At 39.3% G+C, this 20510-nt stretch overlaps 1 protein-coding gene across 1 annotated transcript; it reads left to right on the top strand.

The window, feature by feature from the left end:
• Positions 1-87: 87 nt before the first annotated feature.
• On the top strand, positions 88-20415 carry LOC120634356 (sideroflexin-1-3). The gene is made up of 9 exons (XM_039904869.1): positions 88-237; positions 8460-8625; positions 12020-12174; positions 13683-13800; positions 15130-15205; positions 16840-16925; positions 17513-17640; positions 18652-18836; positions 19770-20415. Exons 2-9 carry the CDS (start codon positions 8477-8479, stop codon positions 19827-19829), a joined length of 957 nt encoding a protein of 318 aa, XP_039760803.1. The 5' UTR covers positions 88-237; positions 8460-8476; the 3' UTR covers positions 19830-20415.
• Positions 20416-20510: the final 95 nt, after the last annotated feature.

Below are 20510 nucleotides of genomic sequence, written 5' to 3'. Positions count from 1 at the left end.
AATTTACAATTTGAATGCTGGAAACATTGATAATACAGCCAGACGGTGGCGGATGAATTGATTTTTACGTCATTTTTCGGGGTCTTGTGACGGCGCAACATTTGAACTTATTACAGCGATAAATCTTTAAGTGAAGATAAAATTCAAAAACCATGTGTGTAACTATCCTACTATAGTGTTCAAATATATTTTATATACTTTTTTTCTATACACAAAACCTGTTTCAGTGTGTCAGTGGTGAGTAAACAATATTTATATATTTTTAAGTAATCGTAGTGTTTTTTAAATTTAATGCAAATACATTGGCAATATTTGAGTGCATAAATCGGAGCGACAAATATTGCAGCGCGATTTATTTATCAATAGTTTAATAAATCAAACCAATAGAATCACAATTGACTTTGTTCATATTATTGATCACGTAGAATACGTAAGTAGGTACGTAACCTCTATGTATTTAATGAAGACCGATAAACCTCAGTAGATACCCAAAATTTGCTTATCATAACGGATATAATGTAAACAGAACTTGTCGTTAATTTATTATGAATGAATAATTGTTTAATTTTTCTTACATAATTTTGATTGACCGATTCATAAATTTTAGGTAAATGCAAGCTTAACAGGTTCATACCTATTTATATTTTTTACATCGATACGTTAATAACTAGGCTAAAAAGTATATTATATTCTAAAGGCTGCTTTTACTGTCTGTGTTATAATTATTATGATATCATAAATAGCGCTCAATCTGGTTTCATGGAATAGATTTACATGCAGTTTTTTTTATTCGATGGAGTTTTTAACCGAGGTAGTTGTTAGATGTATTGAGGAATACCAGCTGTTTTCTCAGCTTGTGTAAAGACTACATTCGGTAATCGGCTAGTCGACTTAGAATTTGGTGCAATATGGTAATCCCTACTTCCCAACTAATATTATAAATGTCAATGTAAGTTTGTTTGTTACGCTTTCACGCAAAAACTGCTAAACCGATCCTCATTAAACTTTGTACACATATTCTTGAAAGGGTTAGAAGTAATATAGGATACTTTTTATCGCGACATTTAGCTCGGTTCCTTTGGGAGTCAAACTCTTTAGCTCGGGTCTATTTATCTCGGGTCCCTTGGTTGTCAAACTCTTTCATCCCTTGAAAGAGTTTGACGATTTTACACCATAACTCCGACAAATTATAACCGATTTAAATAATTATTTTTGTACTATAGAGGTTATAATATGTGTTTAATTTTGCCCATATTTGGTGTAGATCTGATGGATGTGGTTGGAGATAGAGGACAGAACTCCTCAGCGGACAGCAGCAAACCCCTCATTTAAGGCTTAGCGATACTGAGTACTTTAAATATTTTAGAACTACAGCTAAATTGAATGCCACATCAAAAAACAAATTCAAACGCAGACGAAGGTGCGGGCAACAGCTAGTATAGAGGAAAGGTTGTTTGTAATCAATAAACTCCGAAACTACCTAAACGATTTGCAACAACTCTTTCACCATTAGTTTTTTTTTATTCCACTACTAGGTAGACCTTGTTACCAGGGCGCCAAGAATGGGCCGGCGATAATTTTACACCCGGGGAAAGGATAAGATTGTATCTTCTCCCACAGCTTCATAAACACACAGCACTGGCGTACTAGTGGAAATAATATCCAAATGAAATAGGTATATGTGTAATAATTGAATATGACGGCCGAGTGGCGCAGTGGGCAGCGACCCTGCTTTCTGAGTCCAAGGCCGTGGTTTCGATTCCCACAACTGGAAAATGTTTGTGTGATGAACATGAATGGTTTTCAGTGTTTATCTGTATACTATAAGTATTTATGTGTATTATATTCATATAAAAATATTCATCAGCTATCTCAGTACCCATAACACAAGCTACGCTTACTTTGGGGCTAGATGGCGATGTGTGTATTGTCGTAGTTTATTTATTTATAATAAACCGGGGTAAACTTCTCCTATTCCATGTTCCAGTTCTTTAGCAGTTGGACCATTTAATTATATCCCCTGACCAGCAGGGCTAGCACCGGCGGTATTACAATTATATCCCCCGATTATATCCCCTGACAAGGAATATAATTCACGTGCCCACCTGCTAAATCACTGGAACTTGGGATAGGAGAAGTTTACCCCCGTTTATTATCGCACATATATTATTTCCACTTGTGCGCCAGTGCTCTGAAAGTACACAAAGCTTATTATTTTTTTTTTTTTTTTTTAAATATTAATAATAAGCAAGTGGGTCACCCGATGTTAAGTGATCACCGCCGCCCATAAACATCTGCAGCACCAGAGGAGCCACCGATGCGTTGCCGGCTTTTAAGGAATTTGTTTATCCGCCCCTTCAACAACCCTACATTGCATTTATGAGGAAACACATAAGATGAGAGAAGATACATTTTTATCCTTTCCCCGGGGAGATAATTGTCTCCTGCTGGCTAGCCGTGCCGGGGATATAATTTTTGTCCACTGTCTGTACTAGCCCGACAGGTGTGAAGGCATGATGCAGTCTAAGATGGTAGCGGACTAACCTGTTAGTGAGTATGGTAGTCAGTGAGGTGCATAGATGGTGTGCACAGGGTATGCAGCGGATATAAAATTAATAAAATTTCGATTACGAGTTATAAATACATAACGGAAGGCTTTTTATACCTCTTACAATGCATATCCTTTAGTTTGTTATAACTCGTACTGGAGATTTTCTTCATTTTTTATCATCTTCATACCCTGTGCATACCCTTTATGCACGCCACTGATGGTAGTCATACCCCTAACCGGTTTCTACGCGACATCGCTAAACTTCTTCTCGGCACGTTTTGTCGTTAGGGTGGTGGTAGCAGTGGCTTGCACTGGGTTTCCTACCAGGGTATGCATACAGCAGGAAAATTGCATGAAAATACAAAAATCCTCATACTATACGAGTTATTTATCAATTATAGGGTAGGCAGTGCTTTTGTGCATGTATGAAGTGCACGCCACTGGGTGGTAGTATAAATTCCCAAATTGCCTCTGCCGGGAATCGAACCCGGGAACTCATACTTAAATCTACAGCGCTCACCGTTGCGCCAGGGACGTCGTCAAAGTAAATCGTAAATCTAATATATCAATAAGTAATATAGGGAATTGACACATATATATTTTAGTGATAATAACATCACTTCCTTGTCTCAAGTACACTGCAATAGTATAATAAATAGATAGATAGATAGATTACTACGACAATACACACATAGCCTTCAAGTTCTCAAAATAAGCGTAGCTTGTGTTATGGGTAATAAGATAACTGACGAATTACTTTATTAATAATAGACATAAATACTTATAATATACATATAAACATCCAGACACTGAAAAACATTCGTGTTCATCACACAAACATTTTCCAGTTGTGGGAATCGAATTCACGGCCTTGGACTCAGAACGAGCGGGGTCGCTGCCGACTGTGCCAATCGGCCGTCATAATAACCTTGACCTGACAATCCTGCAAAGTGCAACCTGGGACTATCTGACTCCTCAAAACCTGACAGCATATGTCGTGTTTCGGGTAATTGATGCGGCCTTGATAGATATTTTTTAAGATTAGGCTATTAATTAAATCGTGGGCTCTTAAAGAGTACATATATTTTAATCTAGCTATCGATTGAAACCTTTACTTGCGAAATTATTGTGTTGTGTTATGATTTTTTCTTTGCGGTTGCCTAAAATAGAAATGCTAGAGGATATATGGGTTTAATTGTGCTTTCAAGCGAAGCAGAAGCCCATTGCAATGTACACAAAAAAACAACATCAAAATCGGTCCAGATGTTTTGGTGGAGTGACAAACACGTACAGAAGGGTTTTAGTTGACTTTTCACTGTTTAAATCTTCCATATACTTCCACGAATATTTCAAGACCTAAACCAAATCGGTGCAGCCGTTCTCGAGTTTTAGTGTGACCGAAGAACAGCTCTTTTTTTTATATAGATGAATTTCCAATTTTACCTAACCGAGGATAGAACTGCACGTCCTACAGAGCTTCCATTGCGCCTGTGGGGCCGGTAACTACCTACCTATACCTATTAGTTAATAATGAATGACACGACAAAGTCGCAACAAATCAAGTAATGAAACATCGATTGGCTTGAATGAGCAATCATTAAGAAGAAACCAATAGTCTTCCAGCCTATATTATTAATTTTATTTAATACTAGTGGTCCCTCGCGACGTCGTCCGCGTAAAAGTCAACCTTAAAAGATAGACATGCTGTCGCCTGTACCAGGTTTTTTTAGAACTTATAAAGGGAGAAACTTTTTTATGCGTGATTTTATCGAAACTTAAACCGTTTACGCAGCGCACGTGGCGTAAGCTAAGTGGCCGATTTTGAAACATTCTTCATTGGTCCTATGCTCCTTTTAGTCTTAGCGTGATGGTATATACTCTATAGCCTTCCTCGATAGATCAGCTATCTAACACTGAAAGAGTTTATCAAATCAGACTCGTACCTGAATAAATCAGCCGTTTAGTTGCAGTATAGGTAAATAACCTAGATACCGACTGCAGCGCCATCTTTCGGGCTGATTTGTGAATCTAAACCATCCAGGATGCCACCCAAACGCATACAAAAAAAAACATTCAAATCGGTCCAGCCGTTTAGGAGTTCAGTGACATACACAAGCACAGAAGAATTATATATATAAAGATACTTCATCGTACAACAAATATAAGGCAGGTACAATAGGCGGCCTTATCTTAAGCTATATACATCTTGTAACCGACTTACGAAATAATATTGAAGGGTGCATAAAATATTTCATTAGGAAATAACCCTGTAAAAATATTAAATGAAAAGAAGCATATTAATTTTTCCATACAAACGAATTCAAAACATTCTAACTGCTTACTTATGACAACCCTATTGAAGAAAAAAGACCGACACACGCATAGTACATACGCTACGCGACGCGTACCTAATAATTTTACAGGAGACACACATAATTTTAATTTTGTGATGTGATGCTAGGCTGTATTTGATTTACTCAAAAACTATTAGGTTTTCGGTTCTTCTTTTAAGTCTCAGAGACAGTACATGTAAATGTACCTCTGTGAACTTTTATTTCGGTTTTCATTTACACGTTGTAGGTATATACGGGTATCCGCTCAGAATTAGAAAGGGTGAGGCCGTATCACAGTAAATATACATAATTAAGCTATTTACTGTTCCGTAGTCCACCACGATGATCAAATACGGATTAGTAGACTTCACACGCCTTTTGAGAACATTATGGAGAACTCTCGCAAGTCTCGTCACGATTTTTTCAACACGTGATATTTTAACTGCTTCAAATAAAATAACAAAGTTAAAAGTGCGGGCACGGTTTCTCCGTCAGGGAGGCTGAAGTTCTAACTACTGAGCTATCACCGCTTAAAGACAGTGGTCCTTACAAATAAACGTGGCATAACGTCGGAAATCGGAATAGCTATTCAGTGTTTTGCCACTCTTTTTTCTTTAATAAATAGTAACAATTGACATACCAAGCGGATGGCCCACCTGATAAAAAGTGAAAACCCATCTGTTGTCCCAAAAACCGGTCAGAGAAATTGTGTGTGTTTATATGCGTGTATCAGAAGTTGAACGCAGACAAAGTCGCGGAGAAACCACTGATAAATTAATTATGACGAAAACCTTTTATCGTTTTCATCCGGCAAGCGGTCAAGCACAACTTTAGTGATAAGAAGTTTGTTCGTGACATCTCAATGCTTGTCTAATTAAAATTATCTCGTTTGTATTTGCTCTCAGTTAAGTAGCCTTAGTACAATATTTGCTCGCTCGCAATCGAAGAGTCGTTTTCGAGTATGGCAATACTTTAACATCAGAATAATTTTTTTCTTATTGGCATTGTTTCTAAGCTCAAATTAATTTTTAAAAAAATTAGCTTCGGTTTTAACAGAACGTTTGTAAAACAAAAATCAGAAGAACAGGATTCGCGACTCTAAAACTAATGACAAAAGATCCATTTTACTTTGATGATACAGAGTTTAATACTCGAAAACGACTCTTCGATTGCGAGCGATCAAAGCTTATTATAAGGCCACTGTAAACCGAAACGATTTCGTTATCTTGCTCGTTATGAAGACTATATAGAGCAAAGGCCCTCGACCAAGTTTGTCATTCGGTGCGTGTATAACTCAGAAACTACTATACCTAACTGTGTTTGTCAACTGCCCTGGCGGAGTAGTCAGCGCTGTGGTTTATAAGTAGGAGGTCCCGGATTCAATACTCGGGCGGGACAATTCGTGAATTTATATTTACCTATTGAATTTTCTCTGGTCTGGTCTGGTGGGTGGCATTGGCCTAGGCTACTTACCAACCTACCGATAAAGACGTGCCACCATGCGATTTGGCGTTGCGGTACGTTGCCGCATACAAACCGATTAGTTTGGTTAGCGCGCTACCATTTAGACTGCATCATCAGGGTGAGATTGCAGTCAATGGCTAATTTGTAGTTGAATTTAAAAATAATTCACTGGCACGCAGGTTTCGATGTTTTCCTTCATCGTTAAAGCAAGTGATATTTTAAATACATAAAGTTTAAATCACTCAGCGTTAAATTACTTATCTAAAGATTACCGAGCGTGTAAACACACGACACACAAAACGCGGTTTTGTATCATCCGTCATCAATCAAAACAACGTAACGATGCTCTGCTTCTATTATCATTATATCTATTTTACGTATATCAGAATAACGTATGGAGATAAGAACCGCGTGGCTATAATTCACTAGCTTCTGCCCGCGACTTCGTCTGCGAGGACTTCAGAATTGGGTCTAAAGCTTCGCTCGTTAGCAATTTTTTTAATCTTACCACGTGAACTATTCGAGAGATCGGTATAGAAAGAACTTTCCATAGCATAGGTGACATGCGTACAAAATTTCAAAGCTGTCTGCCCGCGGCTTAGCTCGTAAGCAATTTTCAATTTTCCGTCGGAAAATACTTAAGGAATCGGGATAAAAGGTATCTTAGGTTATTTTCCATGTCAAAGGCTACATGCTTGCTAAATATCCTCCAAATCCGTTCAGCCGTTTTTGCGTGATTGAGTAACAAACATCCACACTTTCACATTTATAATATTAGTAGGATTATGTTTGAGGTCTCCCTGATGGCGCAGTGCTGAGAGGTGTGATCTTTTAAGTGGTAGGTCCCGGGTTCCGTTCCCGGTATGGGCAATATGGAAGATGCGGTTGTGTGCAAAAGCTTTCCCGTAATCCAGTCACCAGGTTGTGAGTGAAAACACCGTGGGGTTTCATCATCATCTTATCAACCCATTACTGGCCCTGTACAGAGCACGGATCTCCTCTAACAATGAGAAGGGGTTAAGGCCGTAGTCCACCACGCTGGCCAAGTGCGGATTGGTGGACTCCACGCACCTTTGATAACATGATGGTGTTAAAGTCGGTATGATTGCGGCATAACCTCTCCGCCGTCCATGGCGAAAGATATCCATGACAACTTCCCCACGATAAAAAAGTAGCCCACCACGCTGGCCAAGTGCGGATTGGTGGACTTCACACGCCATTGATAACATTATGGAGAACGCTTTTTTGACCACCTCCCTGGCGCTGTGGTCTTATAATTGGAAGGTCCCGGGTTTGATCCCCGAGGCAATTTGGTTATTTATAATTTCTGTTTCTTCTCTGGTCTGGTCTGGTGGGCAACTTTTGTAGAGTTGTTTAGCATTGTTTAGTTATAGTAAAAAATTAGGTTTAAAATAGTGTTCACGTTATATTATGAATGTTTAACTTACAACAACGCAAACATATGTTTATCAACAGTGTTTCTATTGTGTTACGGCATTAACAAAGGTGTTTGTTTTTCGGCGTTGACACCAATTGCAACTGTACATATTATTATGACAAGTTCATGGCGTGATATACTACTGCGATCTCCCATTGGCAGAGATACTCGTTCCTTTAGTCCAGCTGTGAGACGTTATTGGTGATCTGCCTTCCGAACCGGTGGAAGAGTCACTACACACAGACAGACTTCACGTTTCAAAAGTGCTTATATTAGGCCTACTTGAACTAAATGAATTTTGCATTTTGATGATAAACACCCGTGCCCCGGAGAGCACGTTAACTTTTTTATTTGCATTTAAGTTTAATTTTTTTTTTTGTGTCGAGTACAATAAAAGTACATTCATTCATTCATTACATTTTGGTATAACGTGTATTTCAGACCCCGGTTTTTAAATCAAATCAATCAAATACACTTTATTGTACACCAATAACAAAAAGCATTAAAAAAAAATACACAATTAAAATAAAGAAGAACAGGTGCAATAGGCGGCCTTATCGCTTAAAACCAATCTCTACCAGGCAACCATCTAAGTTTTTTATCTTAATAAAAAAAGAATTCCGTCCTGTTCTTTATTTGGTAAGATATTTATGATTTTTTTTGTTGTTTCCAGCCGCTCCAGTCCTCAAAATGGGCGACATAAACCTGGATAAGCCACCCTATGACCAGGGCACGTACATGGGACGCGCGAAGCACTTCCTGCGCCTAACCAATCCCATCAACGCCTTCGCCAGTAACGCGGAACTGGAAGAAGCCAAGCGGATTGTTACCGAGTTCAGGTATAAGATTTTTTTAAAGTATATGGTTTACCACAGTAGCGTGCATAGACGGTATTCACAGGGTATGCAGAGGATATGAAATGAAGAAAATCTCCAGTAAAATAAATAAAATAATATTAAAAATAAAATTGTATTTATTTTACAGTGGTGTGCTTAAGGGGTATGCATAGGGTATGCAGAGCAAATAAAATGAAGAAAATCTAAAGTACAGGCTATAAAAACTCAAGGATAGGCATTGCAAGTGTAAAAAAAATCGTACCCTCAAGTATTCACAACTCATACTGGAGATTTTATTCAATTTTATATCATCTGCATACCCTGTGCATACCCTCTATGCACGCCACTGGACTTTACCAACAGCTTTACATTAAAAAAAAAACAATTTAAACTACTCGTAGCTTACACAGTATGAAGGTAAAATGATTTTAAACTAAGATTTTCGTCGTTAATCAACATTTCTTAAATATGGTTCAACGCAGTCCCGTCGTGACCGCGATCCATGCAAATGGGTCGAAATATTGACAAATCCAAAATCTGGTGGATAACTTCCACTTCTACCAATACGCATTTGGCCAGCGTATTGGACTACGGGCTACGGGCACTTTAGTGGGCCGGTATCTCATCATCACATCAACCGATAGACGTCCACTGCTGGACATAGGTCTTTTGTAGGGAGTTCCAAGTTCCACGATTCTGAGCCGCTTGGATCCAGCGGCTACCTGCGACGCGCTTAATGTCGTCTGTCCACCTCGTTGGGGGTCGACCAATGCTGCGCTTACCAGTACGGGGCTGCCATTCCAGCACCTTGGGACCCCAACGTCCATCCTTTCTCCGAACTATGTGCCCAGCCCATTGCCACTTAAGCTTCGCGACTCGTTGAGCTATGACGGTAACTTTGTTGTTCTACGAATCTCCACATTTCTGATTCGATCGCGTAGAGATACTCCGAGCATAGCTCTCTCCATCGCCCGCTGAGTGACTCTAAGCCTTCTTATGAGGCCGGGGCCAAGGCCGGTATCTAGATGATATAAAATTAAGAAAATCTCTAGTACGAGGTATTGCACGCCTCTTAAGCGAAGCGTTGAGGTTGTGCTCTACTCTCGACATTTCAAAAAAAGCAGTTTTCTCGAAACTGAAATTGATTTTTTGTTACTTATATTGCACTTACAGGTTTAGTACACTAATATCAAGTCAAATAATTTGTCAGGCACATAAAATACATTTCAATAACAATTTTTTTGTTTAACATAGTAAATAATAACATTAAACATAATCTTTTCTGGACGTCCGTGTATGGACGGGTGTATGTGGCATCAAAATTGGTCGAAAAAATGATCGTATCGGAATAATTTTTTTTTAATTATCTAAAGTAACACACGACATAATTTCTTAGTTAATATGAGCGTTCAATTCACTGTCGTTAAATTTCCATGTAATTATTCTAGCTAATATTAATTGTAACTTTCAATGTGCAATCATTATGACATTCCCGTGTCTTGTTTACAAAAAATGAATAATAATTAATATGAAAAAAAAAATTTGTAATGAGCATTGAAAGTTTCAGTTAAAAAAAATTCAATTTTATTGTGAAAAAAATGAGATTATGAGGCGTGCACTTTTGGATTTTCCAAATTTTTTAAACTTAAGGTGAGGTCCCGGGTTCGATTCCCGGCAGGGGCAATTTGGGAATTTATAATTTATGAATTTTCTCTGGCTTTGGCCGCGGCTAGTTACCACCGACAAAGACGTGCCGCTAAGCGATTCAGTGTTCCGTTGCGATGTCGCGTAGAAACCAATTTGGGATATGACTTCCATACTCCCTAATAGGTAAGCCCGCTTTTATCTTAACCTGCATCACTTACCACCAAGTAAAATTGCAGTTAAGGGCTAATTTGTAGAGACAAAAAAATTTTTAACCCACAGCTCTGTCGTACCACCGATACCTATACCTTTTTATCTAGTCTCAAAACGACTGAGAAACTAAATACACATACATAATAATAAATAAATAAATATACTACGTCAATACACGGATCGTCATCCAGCCCCAAAGTAAGCGTAGCTTGTGTTAAGGGTAAAAAGATAACTGATGAATATTTTTATGAGTAACTAACTAGCTGTTGCCCGCGACTTCGTCTGATTTGATTTTGATTTTGTTTTTTGATTCAATTTAGTTGTAGTTCTAAAATAAATTAAAGTATTCAGTATCGCTATGCCTAAATGAGGGGTTTGCTGCTGTCCGCTGAGGAGTTCTGTTCTCTATCTCCAACTACAGTTTGGGCAAAATTAAACACATATTATAACCTCTATAGTACAAAAATAATTATTAAATCGGTTATAATTTGTCGGAGTTATGGTGTAAAATCGTCAAACACTTTCATCCCCTCTCCGAAAGGAACCGAGCTTAATGTCGGGATAAAAAGTATCCTATATTACTTCTAACACTTCTAAGAATATGTGTAAAAAGTTTCAAGAGGATCGGTTAAGAAGTGTTTGCGTGAAAGCGTAACAAACAAACTTACATTGACATTTATAATATCAGTAGGGATATACATAAATACTTATAATATACATATAAACACCCAGGGACTTAAAAACATTCATGTTCATCACACGAACATTTTCCAGTTGTGGGAATCGAACCCACATCCTTGACTCAGAAAGCAGGAGCGCACTGCACCAATCGGCCGTCAATGGTGAGCATAAAAGTACTTTAATACACTCCACTTATTCTATATAAAATCATATCTCGATCATGAACTTAGGGGAGGTAACAATAGGTTCGTATTTCAAAATGGTGCGAAAGTGAAATTATTTCGCCGTGCAATCATAGATGGCGCTGATTTTATTTTGAATCGCGCTATCGAAATGCTCTCGGGAATAGTATAAGTCTGACGGAGTTTTATGTTGCGTTACCAGCGGTTGTGAACTATATTTAAGATACAGACATGGATTGACATTAGGCACATTAAGGCTGTATGTACATTTATTGTGCTAGATCTTAAATTGTTAAAGTTTTCTAGAATTTTTGAAGGCCCTATCGACTGCATATATTCGGCCAGTCGGTAGAGCAATAATAATATTAGTGTTAATATACTATTTATTCGTAGAAATATTCATCAGTCATCTTAGTACACATAGCACAAGCTACGCTTGCTTTGGGTCTAGATGGCGATGTGTGTATTGTCGTAGTATATTTATTTATTTACGAAGCATATGTTGTTCTTGTTGTGTAGAGGTAATGAAAATAATTTCGACGGCCCCTATTGTCATGGCCCCTGTGTGTTTCGCACAAAGGGACGGCGCGGCGCGGCCCTGGCCATCTGCTTAGCCAATTGCCAATAAATAAAAATAAGAAAACATTTGATTTTATAATGTAACGTACACGTTTTAGGAAATCGCGCAAAATGCCAGCCGGCTACAACGCGGACAAGCTGTGGGCCACCAAGTACCTGTACGACAGTGCGTTCCACCCCGACACTGGAGAGAAGATGATCGTACTGGGACGCATGTCCGCGCAGGCGCCTATGAACACAATTATCACTGGCTGTAAGTTGTGTCACCATTAGCTTATTACCGTCTCAGAGGGGTTTTTTTAGAGTATAAACCCAGTGCGCTGCTCCAACGCGGATTGGTGGCCTTAACGTTTTTTTTTTATCATTATCACATCCATTAACAGCTCACTACAGAGCACGGGTCTCCTCTCACAATGAGAAGCGGTTAGGGCCGTAGTCCACCACGCTGGCCCAGTGCGGATTCGTGGACTCCACACACCTTTGAGTAAATTATGTAGAACTCACAAGCATTCAGGTTTCCTCACGATGTTTTCCTTCACTATTGAAGCAAGTTATATTTGAAATTCTCAAAAACGCATGTCACTTATAAAAGTTAGAGAATTTCGCCCAGCCCCCCGAGGGTGAAGTCGAGCTCCTACCCAATGCGCTATCACCGCTCTTTCTTTATAATGATAATAATTCAAATTCAAAATTCAAATTTTCTTTATTCATGTAGGCTTATCACAGGCACTTATGAAGCGTTCATACATAAATGTTTACATAATTGTAAGGGGATGGTGATAACTTCGTTCGCCAACTTAAACCTAAAGCTACGAGGGTTCCAAACGCGCCCTGGTCTAAGAAGAGCCCACAACAAACTTAGCCGGGTAAATTTTTTTTTTGTTATCACATGTTTGTAAATTTATATTCAGCTATGAAGCTAGAGCAATTCACACCCAAGCTATTTTATCGTTTAAGGAATCCTTAATATTATAATAGGATTTTTCTGTAAGCTTACGTTTTATATAAACTTTGAACTCATTGAGAGACATCTCAAAGATTTCAATTTGTTATAAAATAATATACAATTGCCCTTGAATGAATTTGCAATTTTGTGTAGCCTAGTAAACTGCACAACGAGTTTATTTTTGCTCCTAATATTTATATTGTTACAGTCCATTTTCTTTTTAAATTTTGTTATATTTTTATGGACATAAATTAAATTTTCATATACGAGTAAGTACTGACTATAATTAACAATTAACGGAAAGAAGCAGATAGTAGGGTAAGTTGATCTGTGCACGTGCATAAACAATTTGAGGCGCAAAGCTAGGCTACAAAGGTGGGTTCCTATACTAATCGAAGCTAGGCTACAAAGATGGATTCCTTTACTAATCAAAGCTAGGCTACAAAGGTGGGTTCCTATACTAATCAAAGCTAGGCTAGAAAGATGGATTCCTTTACTAATCAAAGCTAGGCTACATAGGTGGGTTCCTATACTAATAAAAGCTAGGCTGCAAAGATGGGTTCTTATACTAATCAAAGCTAGGCTACAAAGATGGATTCCTTTACTAATCAAAGCTAGGCTACAAAGGTGGGTTCCTATACTAATCAAAGCTAGGCTACAAAGATGGATTCCTTTACTAATCAAAGCTAGGCTACAAAGGTGGGTTCCTATACTAATCAAAGCTAGGCTGCAAAGATGGATTCTTATACTAATCAAAGCTAGGCTAGAAAGATGGATTCCTTTACTAATCAACAAAAATGGAACTGTCCCCGCAGGTATGATAACATTCTACAAGACGACTGCGGCAATAGTGTTCTGGCAGTGGGTGAACCAGACGTTCAACGCTGTTGTCAACTACACAAACCGGTCCGGTGACGCGCCTATGCCAACCTCGTGAGTTTTCACCCCCCTTTTTAGTGTCGGATTAAGTCTACTTGGTGTGTGTGTGATTTGGTTTTGTTTGAAAAGTAAACTAGTTTTGTTTGATGAAACTCATACCAAGATCTCTTTGGCGATAAGACCGCCTTTGCACACGAAAATATGTATTGTTATGCTTCTTTATTTTTTTTAAGAATAATAATAATATTTGTTTTATGCCTACCTCGTGAGTGTTCCACTCCTTTTTAGTGTCGGATTAAGTCTCCTTTTTAGTGGTTCAATATACGCACATCGTGTGTGTGTTTTGATTTAGTTCTCTTTTGTATTTGAAAGGTAAATTAATCTAGTAATTGAATTACGTTTGATGAAAATCGGTCCAAGATGGCCGCCGCCACAAAAGCCGCCGCCGTCGCGACTGCTTCCTAGCATCAGATAAATACTATAAAAATAATAAAATCATAAAGCTAACCCTTACCCTAAATATATTTATAAAAAAAAACTATTTTAGCGCACACATGTGATGGTGTGACCGCTTGCAAGTTGCACACCCTTAAATGGGTTGTTGTTGAGGATAACGGATGTTGTTGTAGCATTTCATTCTATGTATTTGTATAAAATATACATTTTTGGTATTTATGTATACCTATATTGACGGCCGATTGGCGCAGTTTGCAGCGACCCTGCTTTCTGAGCCCAAGGCCGTTGGTTCAATTCCCACAACTGGAATATGTTTGTGTGGTGAGCATGAATGTGTTTCAGTGTCTGGGTGTTTATTTGTATATTCTAAGTATTTATGTATGTTATCCATAAAAATATTCATCAGTCATCTTAGTACCCATAACACAAGCTACGCTTACTTTGGGCTAAATGGCTATGTGTGTATTGTCGTAGTATAAAAAATAAAATAAAATATTAAAACACTCTTAGCACTATCCCGTTCTCTTGCTGTAAGTCCTATCTACAAAGGTTGCCTGTAAGAGATTGCTTGCAGCAATAAGGCCGCCTTTGCATGTCTACATTTGTTTACTGTATTAATGTTTCTTTGTAATCAAAGCTAGGCTACAAAGGTGGGTTCCTATACTAATCAAAGCTAGAATCAAAGCTAGGCTACAAAAGTGGGTTCCTATACTAACCAAAGCTAGGCTACAAAGATGGATTCCTTAAACTCTTAGCACTATCCCGTTCTCTTGCTGTAAGTCCTATCTACAAAAGTTGCCTGTAAGAGATTGCTTGCAGCAATAAGGCCGCCTTTGCATGTCTACATTGTTTACTGTATTAATGTTTCTTTTCCTGTGTGTGCAATAAAGTGTTTCTTCTTCTTCTTCTTCTTCATTGTTGTTGCAGACAACTCATAGCGTCGTACTGTGCGGCGTGCGGCGGTGCACTCTCCACGGCACTATTCCTCAACAGCAAAGTGAAGGTCGGTGGACGCCGTCATCAACACATAAACCCGATACCGACCGGGTTTCTCAGAATGAGGATTGTTTAGGCCGTAGTCATAATGTTTCCATCAGATCAGTTTACATCACGCGTGTATCTCTGACGAGTAATGTCTATTGACATTCGTAATAATAGCATTACGCGCTCTTGAGCGAGCCGATAAATATTTGTTTTACGTTCACGTAACATGATGTGTAGGTACAGAAATATATCGCGAGATTCGTTCAAAATCAATTTAGGATGACTTTTTTATACTACTTATGTAACCGGACTTTTAGATATGGACGGTAGAGGTAAGGAGGATCATCTGTGTATATGAAAAAGTGTCGTCAAAATGTATTAAATTAGGATGGCGCCACATTTGCATCAAGGTAACTCTTAAAAGAAGCGCCAAATATAAATATTGTTAGAGTAGGCTTGAAAAATAAACAAGGAAGTAAGGTTATATTTACCACAATATTTTGTACAACGTAAGTCGTTGAAATTCTCAATAATTAACTACTTTAGTCGATAATGACATTAAATTTTTTAACTCGGCATACTTCAATTCATCTACGATTGCTACATTCATACCATACCCTGTGCATCCACCAGCGCCATTGTGGAGGATTTGAACTGTTATTTAGCGCATACAACTGGACACTTTTTCAACTTTTCTCCCATATAAGATGACTCTCCTTACCTCTACCCTCCATACTTTTAGAGTTCCGTACTAATTTTTGTTTGTTTGTTTGTCCCTCCTTCCTTCACGCTCTAACTAAGCAACAAATTAACTTAATTTTTGGCATAGGAAGGAACGAAAGTAACAAGCTATTTAATAATATATCCCAAGAATAATGCGATTACTTTCATCTGTAAAGTATAACGCACATAACTCCGAAAAGTCAGTGGTGCGTGCCGGGTTTCGAACTCTGTTCCCACGAAAGGAAAACCGAAGCTTTAGCCACTTGGCTATCACCGCTTAGCTGGTGGTACATGAAGCTAGTGAATGCATGTTAAGAAGAAATAATATAATTTCAGAATATTATGAAAATGGTTCATTTGCACTCCGCGAAAAGTTGAATTACTCCGTACAATGAATAATTGTTATGTCACAACAATTATTCATTGTAAAGTCAACATCTCCTGAGGATGCTCCGGTTTATAGCGAAACGTGCGTAGAGGGTACATTGCCGAAGATCTGTTTGGTGTGGAGTATAAGAATTGAAGAAATTATAAATTCTTATCCCTACTAATATTATAAATGTGAATGTAAGTTTTATTGTTACGCTTTCACGCGAAAACTACTAAACCGATCTTTATGAAAGTTTTTATACATATTCTTAGAGGTATTAGAAATTATAAAGTATACTTTAAATAGTATACGTTTTAATTGAAAAAAAAATTACATAAGATAAAAAAATGTTTGTGAAAAATCTCATATATTACTATAGGTGTAGACTTTGTAGCAGTACGCTGCCTCCCAAAATTACGCTGACGAAGCCGCAGGGCACATCTAGTACACAATAAAGATTCACCTGCTTTTCGCGGAGTATAGCAAACTAAGCTTAATTTTCATAATATATAATGGAACTCCGCAAAGTAACGCCTGCTTCTTTCCAACACATATTCCAGAATATGAACCCGATCTACGCGCGCCTGGTGCCCTTCGCGGCCGTGTGTGGTGCCAACTTCATCAACATCCCCATGATGAGGAGCGGGTAACTATCCGAACACACACAGACATGAAAATACAGACGGACACACACACAGACATAATAGACCCAAGCAAAGCAAGAGGGATTTAAGAGTAAATCCCCAGCAAGGGTGTTGCATCTAGATTCCTCAGTGTAGCGAGGTTTTAGGAGTGCCCAAAATGAAAGCAGCTTTGACCCTAAGTTGAATACTCTACTTTACCCACTTTGCGAGGCAATAAAGTCAAGTTTAAGAGGGTCTTTTTTACAATCTATATATTTTACTCTATGGTTCGCGTTAAGCAGGCTCCGGTGATCCTGTGTTTTGAGTCCAAGGCTGTGGGTTCGATTCCCACAGCTGGAAAATGTTTGTGTGATGAACATGAATGTTTTTCAGTCTCTGATTGTTTAGTTATATTTCATGAGTATTTATGTCTATTATTCATATATTCAGTCATCTTAGTACCCATAACACAAGCTACGCTTACTTTGGGGCTAGATGGCGATGTGTGTATTGTCGTAGTATATTTATTTATTTATTTATAAACTAGGTTATCGACCGTGACTTCTTCTGGACTTCCAATTTGCATTGCAATGTTCCTTTATCATTTCAGGGAGCTCATAAACGGCACGCCGGTTTTCACGGCTGATAATACTCGGGTGGGGGAGTCCAAGGCCGCCGCGCGATATGGCATCGGCCTCGTGTGTATCTCGCGGGTACTGATGGCTTTACCAGGAATGAGTGAGTAGCCTTATTTCTTCTTCATTCTTTAGTCAGTTTCCGCACGTAAGCACGTAGCTTGTTGTGCGTCGAAATTTCCCACTGCCGCTTGTTACGCCAGTCATCCGAACTCATTCTAGCACCTCATAGTAGCTCAACCTGCCGCACTAGAAGTCTAGCATGCTGCCCTGGTAGCTAAGGACTTCCGGGAAAGCTGAGGGGATGGAGATCTCTCCAGCATCAAGTGCTGTGGTGTTTCATCTTGCTAGCTCTGCAAAGTGGACTGACACCTATAATGGAAATAATGGAAGATGTCTCTTTAAAGAGGAGCGAGTACCCTTTAGTAAGGTTAGGACTTCGGATTCAAGGAAGGGTTTGAGTGCGAGACCCCGCACACAGCTCTAACTTGTCACTTGCTGAATATATCATGAGAAAGAATTTACGCCTGAGAATTCTCCATTATGTTCTCTAAGGCGTCATCATCAACCCTTTATCGGGCCAGTTCAGGGCACGGGTTTCCTCTGAGGATGAGAAGGGTGTAGGGTGTAGGTATTGGTAGACTTCACACGCCCTTGAGATCGTTATGGACAACTCTCGGGCATGCAGGTTTCCTCACGATGTATTCCTTTACCTTTTAAAGCAAGTGATATTTACAATACCTTTTGATGAAGTATATGTGTTGGCCTAGTAAACAATTATTTCTTTTGTTCTTTCTTTGAAGTCCACCAAACCGCACTTGTCCATAACGGTTTAGACCGTAATGCGACCTTTACGGTCTGTAAAGGCAGTAGAACTAATTTTGGGTTTGTAATGGGTTAATACTGATGATGATGAACTAAGACCGCGACTCCGTCCACGTGCTGTGCCATGTTAATCATGTCAGTGAGGATGCATTTTTATTGTTTAATAGTTCTGGGCAGTGTCTCAATCCATTCTGGGAGTAGAACAGTGCCCTGATCATTAAACAAGCATTCCCGTCCTAAAAGTTCGTATGGAAAATATCCTTACTCGAGTGTCTCCATTCTTCCGCAGCGGTGACGCCGATTATCACCAACATAGCCATCAACAAGGGCGTGTTCTGCCGGCGGCCTTCGATGGTGGTCCCATTCCAGCTGTTCCTGGTGGGGCTGTGCGTCACCTTCGCAACGCCAATGTGCTGCGCCATCTTCGAGCAGCGCGCCTCCATCTCCGTGGACAGACTGGACGAGGAGCTCAAGGTGAGTGGACAGCTTCACCGGCGATGGTGGTGACCCGTTACAGCTTTTCCTGGTAGAGCACCTTCGCCACAACACTGTTTTGCGCCATCTTTGAGCAGCGAGCCTCTATATCCGTGGACAGTCTGGTTGAAGAGCTCAGGGTGAGTAGACAGCTTTTTGACAGGACAGGACAGTGGGTTGCTGGTGGGGCACCTTCACCACAGCACTATGCTGCGCCATCTTTGACAAGCTCAGGATGAGTGGACAGCTGCATCGGCGAATGTGGTGACCAGTTCCAGCTGTTCCTGGTGGGGCACCTTCGCCAGGACACTGTGCTACGCCATCTTCGAGAAGCATGCCTCTATCTCCGTGGACAGTCTTTACGAAGATGAGTGGACAGCTGCCCTGGCGATGGTGGTGACCCGTTCCAGCTGTTCCTGGTGGGGCACCTTCGCCAGGACACTGTGCTGCGCCATCTTCGAGAAGCGTGCCTCTATCTCCGTAGACAGTCTGGACGAAGATGAGTGGACAGCTGCCCCGGCGATGGTGGTGACCCGTTCCAACATCCAAAGCAAACGGGCGACATCGTCCTTGCTACTACCAGCAGTGGCGTGCACTGGGTCTCTGACCAGGGTATGCATATAGCGGGAAAATTGCGTAAAACGGCAAAAATCCTCCTCCTATACGAGTTATATATAAATTTTAGGGTAGGCAGTGCTTTTGTGCATGCATGAAGTGCAGGGCACTGTGGGTTGGTGATCGTTGGTAGTCAGCCTTCACCTTTGGCTGCTATCCCACGTGGTGGTAAGTGATGATGCAGTCTAAGATTGTAGCGGTTTAACCTGTGTACGGAGTATTGTAGTCATACCCAATTCTTAGCTAATTTTCATCCATTTCTTAATTGAAAATAAACTTTTATATCATAATTAACGATTAACAATTCGTTTGTTTCAGACAAAAGTCAAGAAGAACTATCCCAAAACAAAAGAAGTATACTTTAACAAGGGTCTGTAACGGGTTACATTAACTAGTAAAATTATGCAATAAAGAATTGCACGCTCGTTGATGCAGTCGTAGTAGCGAAACACTTACGCCAAAGTAAAATTAACCTCATGTTGATACTTGTAGAGTCCAAAATCCCGTTCCGCTATTTTTTACTTTACAAACATTCCGCTAGAGCGCTGGCTTTGGAAGTGCCAACGTATTCGAAATATAAAACCTTTAAAGTTTACAGACTCGATAGTAGAAAACGAATTCGTTTGCGAGCGTACACTCAAACTATAACTATATAGTAAGGTAAAACGACAGCTTGAATCGAACAAAACCTCTCGAGACTTCAACTATTGTAGAAGTCTTCAGTATGTATAGCCTGAGATTTTCTACCTCGTAATTACTTTACTGGGAAACGGTATTCTCAATAGATTGCGCTCTTTGGATTTCATACAAATCGTAATTAACTTTCACGCGATCGAATCAGTAAACGTAAGTAGAAAATCTCACTAGGCACAAAGGTGTGTGTTTTCGAGTTAACCCAGCCAAAGTTACGTAAAGGGCAATGAAGATTTTTTTATCAGCCGCCATTTTGATTTTATTTCATAATTGTATTCACGGATAATTCTTTCCAAAATGGATAGTTAACGCCATTATAAACAAAAAATAGTTTTGGACAAAAACTTGTAAAGTGCCACATTTCGA

This window comes from Pararge aegeria, chromosome 23, assembly GCF_905163445.1.
Source record: "Pararge aegeria chromosome 23, ilParAegt1.1, whole genome shotgun sequence".
Classification (NCBI taxonomy): Eukaryota; Metazoa; Arthropoda; class Insecta; order Lepidoptera; family Nymphalidae; genus Pararge; species Pararge aegeria.
Note: the sequence above shows the minus strand (reverse complement) of the source record. Positions and strands in the feature narration are given on the sequence as shown.